This window comes from Antechinus flavipes, chromosome 5 (assembly GCF_016432865.1).
Source record: "Antechinus flavipes isolate AdamAnt ecotype Samford, QLD, Australia chromosome 5, AdamAnt_v2, whole genome shotgun sequence".
Classification (NCBI taxonomy): Eukaryota; Metazoa; Chordata; class Mammalia; order Dasyuromorphia; family Dasyuridae; genus Antechinus; species Antechinus flavipes.
In genome coordinates, this window is record NC_067402.1 from 278,159,458 (window position 1) to 278,171,615 (window position 12,158).

General features: G+C 38.3%; 1 protein-coding gene across 2 annotated transcripts in view; it reads left to right on the top strand.

The window, feature by feature from the left end:
* CHST11 (carbohydrate sulfotransferase 11) overlaps positions 1-12,158 on the top strand; it is a 315,350-nt gene that overhangs the window by 129,626 nt on the left and 173,566 nt on the right. For both annotated transcript variants that reach the window (XM_051961318.1, XM_051961319.1), the window contains exon 2: positions 10,067-10,152. In XM_051961318.1, the coding sequence (XP_051817278.1) occupies positions 10,067-10,152 (86 nt within the window). The remainder of the gene's footprint in view (positions 1-10,066; positions 10,153-12,158) is intronic.

The following is a 12,158-nucleotide window of genomic DNA, read 5'->3' on the forward strand; positions in this document are numbered from 1 at the left end:
GCACTCTATCCACTCTGTCTAGAAAGACATTTCTGGTACAAGTAACTTAAATGCCCATCATCCCTCTAAGCTCTAAAGTCCTGTGAATCCAGAAATACATTGATGTTGTAGTATGGCCCTCATTGGGTAAGGAAGACATCTCCAGTTGTGCTGGAGAAATGGACAGCCTAACCAGGAGCAGAAATAGCCAACTGGGATGTACTTGGTAGAATTGTTAGCATTTCTAACACACCAGTGATATTTGCTCCTGGTCCAGCTAGATTGGATTTTCCCTCTCCTATTTCCACAAAAAGATTGCTCTTCTGCATTTCGCACCTTTTCTGTTCTATCATATTCCAACATGGTTATTTGCATATGTGATATCTTCACCCTATTAGATTGCAGACTCCTTTTTTTTTAAGCTTTTCATTTTCAAAACATGTGCATGGATAATTTTTCAACATTGACCCTTGCAAAACCTGGTGTTCCAAAATTTCCCCTCCTTTTCCCACCTCCTCCCCTAGATGGCAAATAATCCAACATTTGTTAAACATGTTAAAATATTTATTAAACCCAATATATATACTATTATCTTGCTGATTGTAGAGTTTTTAAGGAAAGGATTTGTGCCCTATGCCCCTTGCATTCCCAATATTTAGCATAGGGCCCTGCTTCTTTTTATCTACCTATAGATATAAAATAGATATAGATATAGAAATCATTTTTACTAAATATATACATATATATGTATATACATATATATGTGTGTATATATTTGTACTTAGTAAAAATATTATATTCATTTTTTCCTAAGAAATCTCAGGTTTACAGAGCCCTTTCCTTGAAATGATCCTATGAGAATAGTTTAAATTTTTGATTTGAAGATCTGGGCTTTCTTTTTATTCAAGGAATTGTTCATTCATATCAATAGTTTTTATTCTGTGGTAGAGAGAGAGAGTTGGATTAGAAGAAAAGAAATCCTGAGTTCATATCCTTTCTTGGATTCGTTACTAGCTGGATGATTGGGCAAAGCATTCTCTTCCCTTTAAAACAAAGGAGTAAGATGGGGGATAAGAACCATTTCTATGTCATGGACCCCTTTAGCATTTTTTAAATGACAAGATATATAGGATTGCAAAGGAAAGTAATTCTATTGAAACAGTAATATACTCATAGTTCTCAGGCACCAGATTGAGAACCCCTATACTAGATAGACTCAAAGGTCCCTTGAAGTTTTAAATGCATAGTTTTCTTTTGCTTAGAGCCATTATGAGAGTGGCTGGATTCAGCCTTGGTCTTGGATGACGACATGCTATCCATTCTAGCTGGCTAAAACCTACAAGATTCTGCACTTTTCTAACATAGCCTTGGAGAACCCTAGGTTTCCCATCTACCATATTGAAGTGTCCAAATAGGATTGGAGCATTAGCATGGGATATCATTAATGGTGAAAGTTCAGAGTTCTGAGAATTAGAGAAGGAAAGTCTCTCAGAAATCATCTCATCCAATCCCTTCATTTTTAGAGTGGAGAGACCAAGCCAAGGGGAATTCATTGCTTTAGGGAAGATCATAGTTCTAGAGTCTATCTCGAGATGAAGAAACAGCAAAATCACAAGAGTAATAAGTGCCACTTTATTTGATTTGAACTCAGTCTTCCCACCTTCAATCCAGAGCCCAATCCCCTATTCCCATCTATTTCTTTTTTTTTTTAAATTAAAGCTTTTTATTACAAAACATATGCATGGGTGATTTTCCAACATTGACCCTTGCAAAACCTGTTCCAACTTTTCCCCTCCTTCCCCCCATCCCCTCCCCTAGACAACAGGTAGTCCAATACATGTTAAATATGTTAAAATATATGTTAAATCCAATATATGTATACATAGTTATACAGTTATCTTGCTGAATTCCCATCTATTTCCTGTATGAATGACGTGTCAGTTGGGGAGAGGTTTACAAGACAGGCTCTTTTCTAGTGCCTTTGACATCTTATTAGACAGAAATCCGTCAAGGCAGTTCATGTGGGAGTTCATCTTTGCTTGTCTGCAGCAAAGTATCCACTTTTTGCAGGATTATTTCTCCCAATTTTCTGTCCTTTCTAAATCTCTATGCTTTATACAGCTCACTGAACTCTGGACTAAAAGTCAGCCAACCAGGTTCTGCTTTTAACTAGCTATGTGAACTAAAGTAAGGGAGCCAGCCTCTCTGGTCCTCTTGGGGCCTCATGAGCTCAGAGGCAATGGGATGCAAGGGCTAGTGCTTTATTCTTAGAATCAGAAAGAGCTTCATTCAAATTCTGCCTTAAATACTTAGTAGCTGTGTAGTTCTGAAAGAGTCTAAATCTCAGTTTCCTCATTTGTAAAATGAAGTTTGGACTCATTGACCTGTCAGGAATCTTCTGGGTCTGATTCTCGGATCTGGTGATCTCTGAGATCCTTTCCAACTCTATCTTCCTTTATTCTTTTTCCTTTTGACAAACTTGGATAACCTTACCAGAAATGTGGTTGTTGATGACAAAGTACTTATGCATTCTGTCTCCCTGCCCAGTGTTACTTTCCTTTTCACATTCTCTCCTGATTCTTCTTCCTTCTCCTCTCCCTTGAATAGCCTGACATTTCTATTTTATTCTCTTTATGCCCAGTTGTGTCTGCACCGGGGCCAGTTATTTCTTTCTCTCTTGAGTATTAGCTGCCAATTGTATGCTGATGAGACTTCAAGATTTATTTCTTATTAGGGATATAGGAACCATCCTGTTTATTTTCCCTATACATCCTATCATGGAACCCCTGAGTCCCTGTTTATTTTTCAAATATATCAAATTATAGAATTTTAGAACTAGGAAATAATCTTGAAGATCTATTTAATCATAGCCTTCCATTTTACAGATGTGAAAACTTAGCCAGAGAAGCTAAGCCAATGGCTGGCTCAGTTACCTGACTAGCTAGTTGAATGACTGGAACTAAAACTCAGTCAGTCAGCTTTCTTTCAGGCCATATTGCATTTCCTCTTCCTATTTTTTTCTTCTTTTCTGTTATCAACACATAAAATCAAGCAAAACAAATTTACACATTGGCCACTTTTAAAAAAAGGCCTTATTCTGTGCTCTGAATCTTTCACTTCTCTATCCAGAAATGGGTAACATGTTTCATCATGAATCCTCTGGAATCATGGTAGGTCATTGTATTGATCTAACTTCCCAAGTCTTTCAAAATTGTTTGTCTCCACCATATTACTGTCATTGTAGAGATTGTTCTGGTTCTGTTCATTTCCTTCTACACCAGTCTATTCAAGTCTTTCCTGGTTTCTCTTAAATTATTACTTTCATTATTTCTTAAAGAACAGTTATACTCCATTATATATATACACCACAATATACTCAATCATTCCCCAAATTAGGGGCACTTCTTCACTTTCCAATTGTTTTCCAAAAGAGAACTATTAAAATTATTGTTTATCCTTACAGTTGGTTTTGTATTGGACTAATCTCTCTCTTCATCTCCCTTTACTGTCATCCTTTATTCTCCCTATTTCTCTATTGAGTATCATGTATCTCTATGCCCAATTCTGCATGTGTGTTTCTATTTGTATGTGCTCTTCTCTCCTTTGACCATTTCAGATAAGTGTGGTCCAAGTGCTAGCTACTCCCTTCTCCAATCAGCTTTATTTCCCAGGTCTTTTCTATTACAAAAAGTGCTGCTATAGAAGTACTTTCCATATGTCCTTGACCTTCTGAGATCACATATCCAGCAGTGAGAGCTTTGGATCAAGTGTTATGGATATTTTAGCATAATTCCAAGTTGATTCCCAGAACGGCTGCAACAATTCACACATCCAGTTATTATTATTTTTTTAATTAAAGCTTTTATTTTCAAAACATATGCATGGATAATTTTTCAACATTAACCCTTGCAAAACCTTGTGTTCCAATTTTCCCTCCCTTCCTCCATCCCCTCCCCTAGATGGCAAGTAATCCAATATATGTTAAACATGGTGGAAATATATGCTAAATCCAATATATGCATATACATTTATACAATTTTCTTCCTGCACAAGAAAAATGAAATCAAACAGGAAAAAATAAGAAAGGAAAATAAAATGCAAGCAAACAACAATAAAAAGAGTGAAAATGCTATATTGTCGCATTTGCTTCCCACAGTCCTCTCTCTGGGTATAGATGGCTCTCTCTCCATCACAAGATCATTGGAATGGGTCTGAATCATCTCATTGTTAAAGCCACATCCATCAGAATTGAACAGATCCAGTTATGATATATAGGTAAATTTGCCTACCATCCATCTAAGATATTTTTTTAAAGTCACTGCAGTGGATAATAGAAGCCTGAAATCCTCTCTGGAGTAATAATAATAACTGACATATAATACTACACAATTTGACATTTTGTACATGTCTCACTTGAGAGCCTCACAACCGTCCTATGAGGTGGGGGCTACAAAAATGATCCTCTCCACTTTGGAGGTAAGGGAAGTGAGGGTAAATGATTTCTCAGGGTTCACACAGCTAGTAAAGGTAAGATTTGAATCTGGAGCTCCCATGATCCACTCTATATACTATGAGACATTTTCTCTGGTTTTACAGTACAATAATAACTTTTTAATTCAGTCTAATCAAACCACCTATAGGACCAATACATAGGAGGTTGCTGGGTTTTCAAAAGTGAATAATTCATAGTCTCTGCCTTCAAGAAAATTGGTTTTCCAGCAGGGGAGGAGCATAAAGTAGATTGTGCTAGTTGCCTAGACGAGGCACAGAGTGCTTTTGGGGAAGGGAAGATCCCTTGTAGATAGGTGGAACAGGGAGGGCTCCTTAGAGGAGATGTTGGTATTGAAAGTGGGAGGAGGAATTGGAGATTGGGGAGGTTGGAGATCTATTTTCCCTCAAAGTATTATTACCATCTCAGAGAATCTATATATCATTTGCCCTTCATGTAACCTACTAGGTTCAGTCAACCTTCTCCCTCCCTCTGCCAGAGGACTTTTTGTAGAAAGGCTGTTATGTGGAGAGAAAGAACATCATTGTTCTTCATCCACATGTTGGGTCAAATCATCCCTGCCACTGAAAATTGCCCTTTTCCACCCTCAAGGTCTGGAATTGGGAATAATGATCTGCAGGCTCTTTGCAGATCAGGGTATTTTGACATCATTTAAAAACTAGCAGTTGTGTTAGAATTTGTTTGGACAAGGGCTAGTTGGGGGTTCATACTGGGATAGACTGGAAGATACCCCAAAGGTCATCGAATCCAACCTCTCATTTTACATTTATTAAGCGCCAACTATATATCAAACCTCAATCATAGTCTTAGAGAATTAGAGTTGGGAAGGAACTTAAAAGCTATCTAGTTCAATCCCCTTAGAGGAAACTGAGGCACCTGAAGCAAAAGTGACCAGTACAAGAATCTGGTTATTGATCTAGACTGAGTTCTTCACTCTTTTGTGTCATGGAGGTTGTCTCACTTCCATTCAGAATAATGACATAGAAGGTAATATAAATAATTGCCAAGGGAACCAATTCTATTGGAAGGTTGTGATCAAATAAATACTAACCCTCCCCTTAAATCTAACCTTAAAATCTCAGGATTTGAGCTGATTGAGAGCTAGAAGGTATCATAGAAGCAATCTAGTCCGATCTTTTCATTTTGCAGATGAGGAAATTTAGACCCCAAATTTCCTCAAGGTCACATTGATAGTAGGTACAGATCCTTGGACTTGAGAACTGCAGCTCTTTTCACAGGACAATGTCTCAGCTTTTCTCTTGGGTATTGTAATATCTGGGAGGAATTGATTGGGATGGGGGCAAAGGAGCAGGGAGAGACATCGGATCCAAAGTCTGCAAATACAATGAAAAAAAAGGACTGACTTGGGAATCAGAAGATGGGTTCAGGTCCCAGCTCTAGCTCACACTAACCATTGAATTATCCGTATGTGTAGGGAAAAGGGGCAAAGATTATTCAATTCTTCAGACGGCCCTCCAGATTCCCAAGTGTTTTCTTCCCCTCTGCTCTTGTGAAAGAGCATTGAGGTGGAGAGGATTCTGTTTAGTGATGAGTATACTCAAGAGATCTCATGAAAGCACTATCAGGAGGCTAACTGTCATTATGTTGTCCCTGCCCAATGCCAGGATGCTGTTGCTGGGCCAGAAGGATGGAATGCAAATTGGCGTGATTCAAGTTTATGGACAGGAGCTTGGGGAGAGAAAAGCAATAAATCTGAATGACCCGGAGGGGAGTTAGAAACTAATGGAAAGAACACTGATACATACCTCAGGCAAATCTTTCTGTGGCTTTTGGCAGTGACCTTGAATATTTCATTGATGTTATCCAAGAATCTTTTCCCAGCTGTGATATTCTGTGATTCTTTGATCAGAATACAGGGATGGCTCCTTTCTGGTCTGCCATATTTCCTATAAGTGATGGCTTGTCTACCTGCAGTCAAAGCAATAATAAAAAGACAGATTTGTTAAGTGAGTAGGAAGAAGGAAGATGAAGGTAGGTGGGTAATAAGCATTTATTAAGCCCTTTGCCATCATGCTAAATGTTGGAGATACTAATGGAAAAAACTGTAAATCTATAAGACTATGCCATCAAGGTGCTTACATTCTGCTTGGGGAGATAACAAGATGCATACAGAGAATAGCCTTGGAGGGGCAAGCACCAGGAGATAAGGGGGCTGTGAAGGGGATTCTGCAGAAAATAATGCTTGGACTGAGTCTGGTAGGAAGCCAAGGATTCCAAGACACAGAGGGGAGGAGGGAGAGCATTCCCAGGGAGAAGAAATTGAATGGGGAAGGGATCCCAGACCAAAGTAAATGCAGAAAGAGGAAAGCCATAGGCACAAGAAGTCTCCCTTCATAGACCTCCCACAGGCAAGGCCTTTTAAATCCTTTTTTTATTAGAAAAATAAACCAATTAAATAGCATTGCTGCTTGTAAAATCTGATTTAACAGATTCTGTGGATGAGTTTTCACAGTCGCTGTTCCTCTCCCTGGGTGCTGACATATTGGGGGGATGGTGTCTACTGATATTTAGCAGATGAAACCTCAGTTAACATGAATATAATCTTCTACATCATCATACTTGATATTTTATTCATCCCATATACATTTATTAAGCACCTATTGTGTTCCAGGTCCTAGGGATACAAATACAAAGAATATCATCCCTTTTCTCATGGAGCTTGTGTTCTAATGGATGAGATGATGTGTGTGTATGTGTGTGTTTGTATGCGTGTGTGTGTGTACATAGACATGTGTATATATTAATAGGTACAAAATAAATAAATACAAATAAACAAAAGATAATCAGGAAGGAAGAACACTAAAATAGTGGAAGAGGGGGATCAGGAAAAGGCTGTAGGAGGTAGGTACTTTACTTGCATTTTGAAGGTAGAGAGGGAGTCTAAAAGGTAGAGGTGAGGAGAGAAAGCATTTTAGTCATAGAATATGGCCAGGGCAAAGATTCATTGAGAGGAAATGGAGTGTCCTTTGCACAAAGAAAAGAGAGAGGGTCAGTATTTTTTTTTCTTTCTCTTCTTCCTTCCTTTATCCCTTTTTCCTCCTCCTCTCCTTTCCTTTTTTTCTTTCTTTTCTTCCTTCTTTCCATTCTAGTCTAGAAATGCAGGGATGGCTACTCATGGGCCCAACCTTAGTTTCATTAGGATGAGAGCTTCAACATTCTCTGTTTCCAACCTCCTCCATAGGTAACCTGGGACCCCCCCCCCATTCCCAGTGCTCGCTATATTATTGCCAACACTGAATTAGGCTAGCTTACTGATTCTTAGAACTCCTGATCCACCAACCTCAGTCTCCCCCAAGCTGGGACTATAGGCATGAACTACCATGTCTGGTATTTCTCCAAAGAACAGCCATTGCATCCTTGTGTCCTATCCTAGAAACAGGGGATGCTTACCTCATTTTTCATGGAAATGAAAAAGCAAAGCAATAAATTTAAAGGAAAATAACAGTAGAATTATTCTTTCCCAGGGTGACTGTTGAGGAACAAAGAACTAGTGTTTTGAATCCTGGCTGTTCAAAACCTAATGACTTTTATATATACTATGTTTGGCTAAAGCTTTCCTTTTCTACCCTTCCCTGCTCTTGTTTTTCAAATATAAATTAGAGAAGTTCATAGAGCTAGTTGATATGTAGGGAATATATTTTGTACTGACCAGGCAAAATCTTGGAAGAGCTTTTGTAAAGAGTGTTTTGTCAACCACCAACTCCTTAATAAATACTGGTGTTGAATAATTCATCGATTCAACTTCTCTAAACCATCTTATCTTATTTGGTTGCATTCAATAAACATTCATTGACTAATGTGGGATAGGGAACTTGGAATCAGAAAGATAATGCTTCAGATATTAATTGTGTGATCCTGGACAAGATACTAAAAAAAAACAAACAAAAAAAACTCTCTATGCCTCAGTTTCCCCATTTGCAAAATAAAGGGACTTGACTCGATGGTTTTTAAGGACCTTCTAGTTCTAAATGTGTTCCTTTATATCCATGGTGCAGAGAGAAAAGGAGGGGATTGAAAAGCAGAGGCAGGATTCAAATCCTCACTTTGCTCCTTAGTATTTCTGTAGCTTTGGGCAAATGGGCCTCTCTTCTCTCTTCTGCAAAATGAGAGACGCTGGTCTCTAGGGACATTTCTAGTTCTAAATCTATGACCTCAAACAATATAGCAAGAGAGGCTGTTATTATCTCATTTTACAGATGATAAATTGAGCTCAGGAAAGGTAAAGTGCACATTTATGACTAAGGAGTTGAGACTAAATCAGATGAATTCTATGTCAAGAGTAGAATCTATATTTTAGCTCTACCTGACCCCAAATTGCTCACAGAATCTCCTTTATGGTGCTCTTTTTGCCAAGAATTTTCATTGATCATATCCACTATGGATATCATCTCTGCCCATTTATTTAGTCGACAAACATTTATCAAGCTTATGTGTCATTCACTAGGGATGCAGGGACAAAGATTTTCCTTCAAGAAACTTACTATTAGCAAGATACAATGTGGGTATAATAAATATATAAAATATATACAAGGTAATGGGGATGGAGTGGGGATGAGGTACCAGCAGGGTAGCAGAAAGGTATCATGTAGAAGGTAGTGTCTGAGATCAGTTTTGGAGGTGAGGAGGGAAAGAGGGAGTTTCAAGAAGGAGGAAGAAGGAAAATTGGCATCAGCTTTACTTGACCATCATCATGGTGATAGCTAGCATTTATATTGTACCTACTATGTGCCAAGTCTAAGGCTAAGTGTTTTATAAATATTCTTTCCTTTTATCTTCACAAAAACCATGAGGAGGGGTTAGGTGCTGTTCTTATCCCATTTTACAGATGAGGAAACTGAGGTAAATAGGGTTAAGTGACTTGCCCAGAGTCACACAGTTAGTATCTGATGTCAAATTTGAATTCAGGTCTTCCTGACTCCAGGCTAGACATTCTAGCTACCTATTGAATGAATGAATAAAAAAAATTATATGTATATTCTGTGATCAATCCTGGGGGTAGAAATAGAAGCCAAGTAGGACATTAAAGAAGTATGATGTTTGGCATTGCAGGAAAGGTAAGTTGGAGGCAGACTGTGACGAGTTTTAAATGATAGTTTAGTGTGTGTTTTATTTTGGAAATACTAAGGAGCCACATTTTGAAGGTACTAGGGAGCTAGTGGGATTTATTGAGCAAGGGACTGGTGTGCTTTTTATCTGTGCTATCCCCATGTTCTTTTTTGTTTTAACAAAAAATAAAGCAAAAGTGAAATAATTGAGTGACTTTGATGGCCTTTGATGCTTTCATTTGTCTGATAACACCAACCTAGCATTGGGTTAGTAATTATATTAGTGCCTAATTAATGGGGAAAAGACAGCTTCTATGACCTAGAGAAACCAATGTAACTGTAGCTTTTAGCAGAGGAAAATCTGAGTGGTGGCCATTATCTCTTTCTTCCCCCCTGTCTTCCTTCCCATCCTTCCTTAAACTACCTAATTCTCTTTCTTTTCTTTTTTTAAATAAAAAATGTATTCTTCCCTTTTCACTGTTGATGAGTCCCATCTTCTCTCTTTTCTCAGTCATGCGGAGGAATCCCTTTGGAATGGACATCTGTTGTCGGAAGGGCTCTAGGAGTCCACTTCAGGAACTCTACAACCCAACTCAGGTAAGTGCTTTGATCTATCACATTGTCAGTCCAGTCTTTGGACTTCGATACTTCTTGTTGAAGGATTGAAAAGTGATTTCCTGTTTGGATTCAAAATTTGCTTCTGTCAAGCAAAAATTCTCCTCCTTTGGTCTTATTTTATTATTGTGCTTTATAGAATGGGTCTTGGTGATCAGAAGTGAAAAAAGAAATGTCTCAACTTAGTGGTTTAAATAGATTTGGAGTTCTGCTTATGTGTCAGACAAGACCAATATTAAACAAGTCAGATCAGAGCTATGGTCACCATTCCATGGGCTGCTGAGAAAACATAGCAATGAGAATATGGGGATTGCATAGATTGGTTCCAAGGGTCTCTGGGAAAACATAGCATGGCAATTTGGGGGTTGCATAAAATGACTCCAAGGGCCACTGGGAAAACATGGTATTGGGAATTTGGGGATTGCATAGACTAGCTCTGGGAAAACATAGCAATGGGAATTTGGGAGTTGCATAAAATGGCTCCAAGGGCCACTGGGAAAACATACCATTAGGAATTTGGGGGTTGCATAGATTAGTTCCAAGGGTCTCTGGGAAAACATAGCATTGGCAATTTGGGGGTTGCATAGCCTGATTGGGCTGCTGGAAAAACATAGCATTGGGAATTTGGAAGTTGCATAAAATGATTCCAAGGACCACTGGAAAAACAGAGCATTGGGAATTTTGGGGTTGCATAGACTAGTTGGGTTGCTGGAAAAACATAGCAATGGGAATTTGGGGGTTTCATACGCTGGCTCTGGGAAAATATAGCAATGGGAATTTGGGGGTTGCATAGAATGGTTCTATGAATTGGGCTTGCTTCACTAGGTCTTTGGGGGAGTACTACTTCCATCAGAGAAGGCAGGAAAAAGAATTTCATGTGGACAAGTTCTCCATCTGATTTTAACATCTAACAAGTATCCATTGAGTTGTACCTCACTCAGCACATTTGGCAATGCTTAATTATTTGCGTGTTGGGGCTTTTTCTTAAGTGACTATCCTAATAAATCTGCCTCAGTGTAGCTTTAATAAGGCAGTAAACGTTTCCAGTGCCTGTTGACTATGAAAAGAGTTACTCTTTCAGATGAATAAATTCCAGCCCACTCTGTGCCCCTAAATAGAAGGAGTGAGAACAATATTAGAGGACCCTAGAGCCAGAATGATTAACCCTCAAGATGCCCGGCCATCTCTTGTGGTCAATTTGGATTCTGTTTTTCCCACTCTTTTTCATTTTGCTAGAATATTTATGAGTGTTGGATGCACTATCACAAAAGAGAAAACCAAAGAAAGAATCTGAGAAACAAAAAGGGATTGAGTGAAAAGAATAAAGCCTTTAAAGTGGTAAAGAAATGGCAAAAATGTATTAGCCAACACTAAAGCCCCTTGACATCTGACTTTCCCCTGTCAGAAGTCATCCAGAAATGAAAAACTGTACATAGGTACATAAACCCTTTCTGCTGGGTCAGACCTGTAGTGGACAGGCTATGTGGGGTGGGAGTGGACCCAAAGATGCAAATTATCACTTTATTACTTATTTTCTTGGGTACTCCTTTCTATTATACATATTTTGATGGAACTGAATCTACACAGCATTTAGCAGTTTTCTTGTTTAACATAGATATCGAAATAAAGTCAATAATTTAGAACCATTTCCTTCCCTGCTCTACCTCATTTCCATTTACTTTGGGACTTAAGCTGTCTAGTTTGATTTTTTTCCTTGATCAAATGAAAGATATGCTTTAAAATAATTTCAAATTAGAAAAGAAATAGCTATCATTTTTATGATGTTTACAAAGTACTTGATATACACAATTTTGCAATAGGTACCACAAATTATTTCTATCCCAATTTTGCAGGTCTTAAAGAAATAATTTACCCATAGTCTCACAGGTAGGATTTGAACCTTTTCTCCAGGATTCAAACGTACTAGACTCAGCATCTCACACTTTTCCACTATTCCCTTTGGGATTTAAGTTGTCTGCTTTGATTTT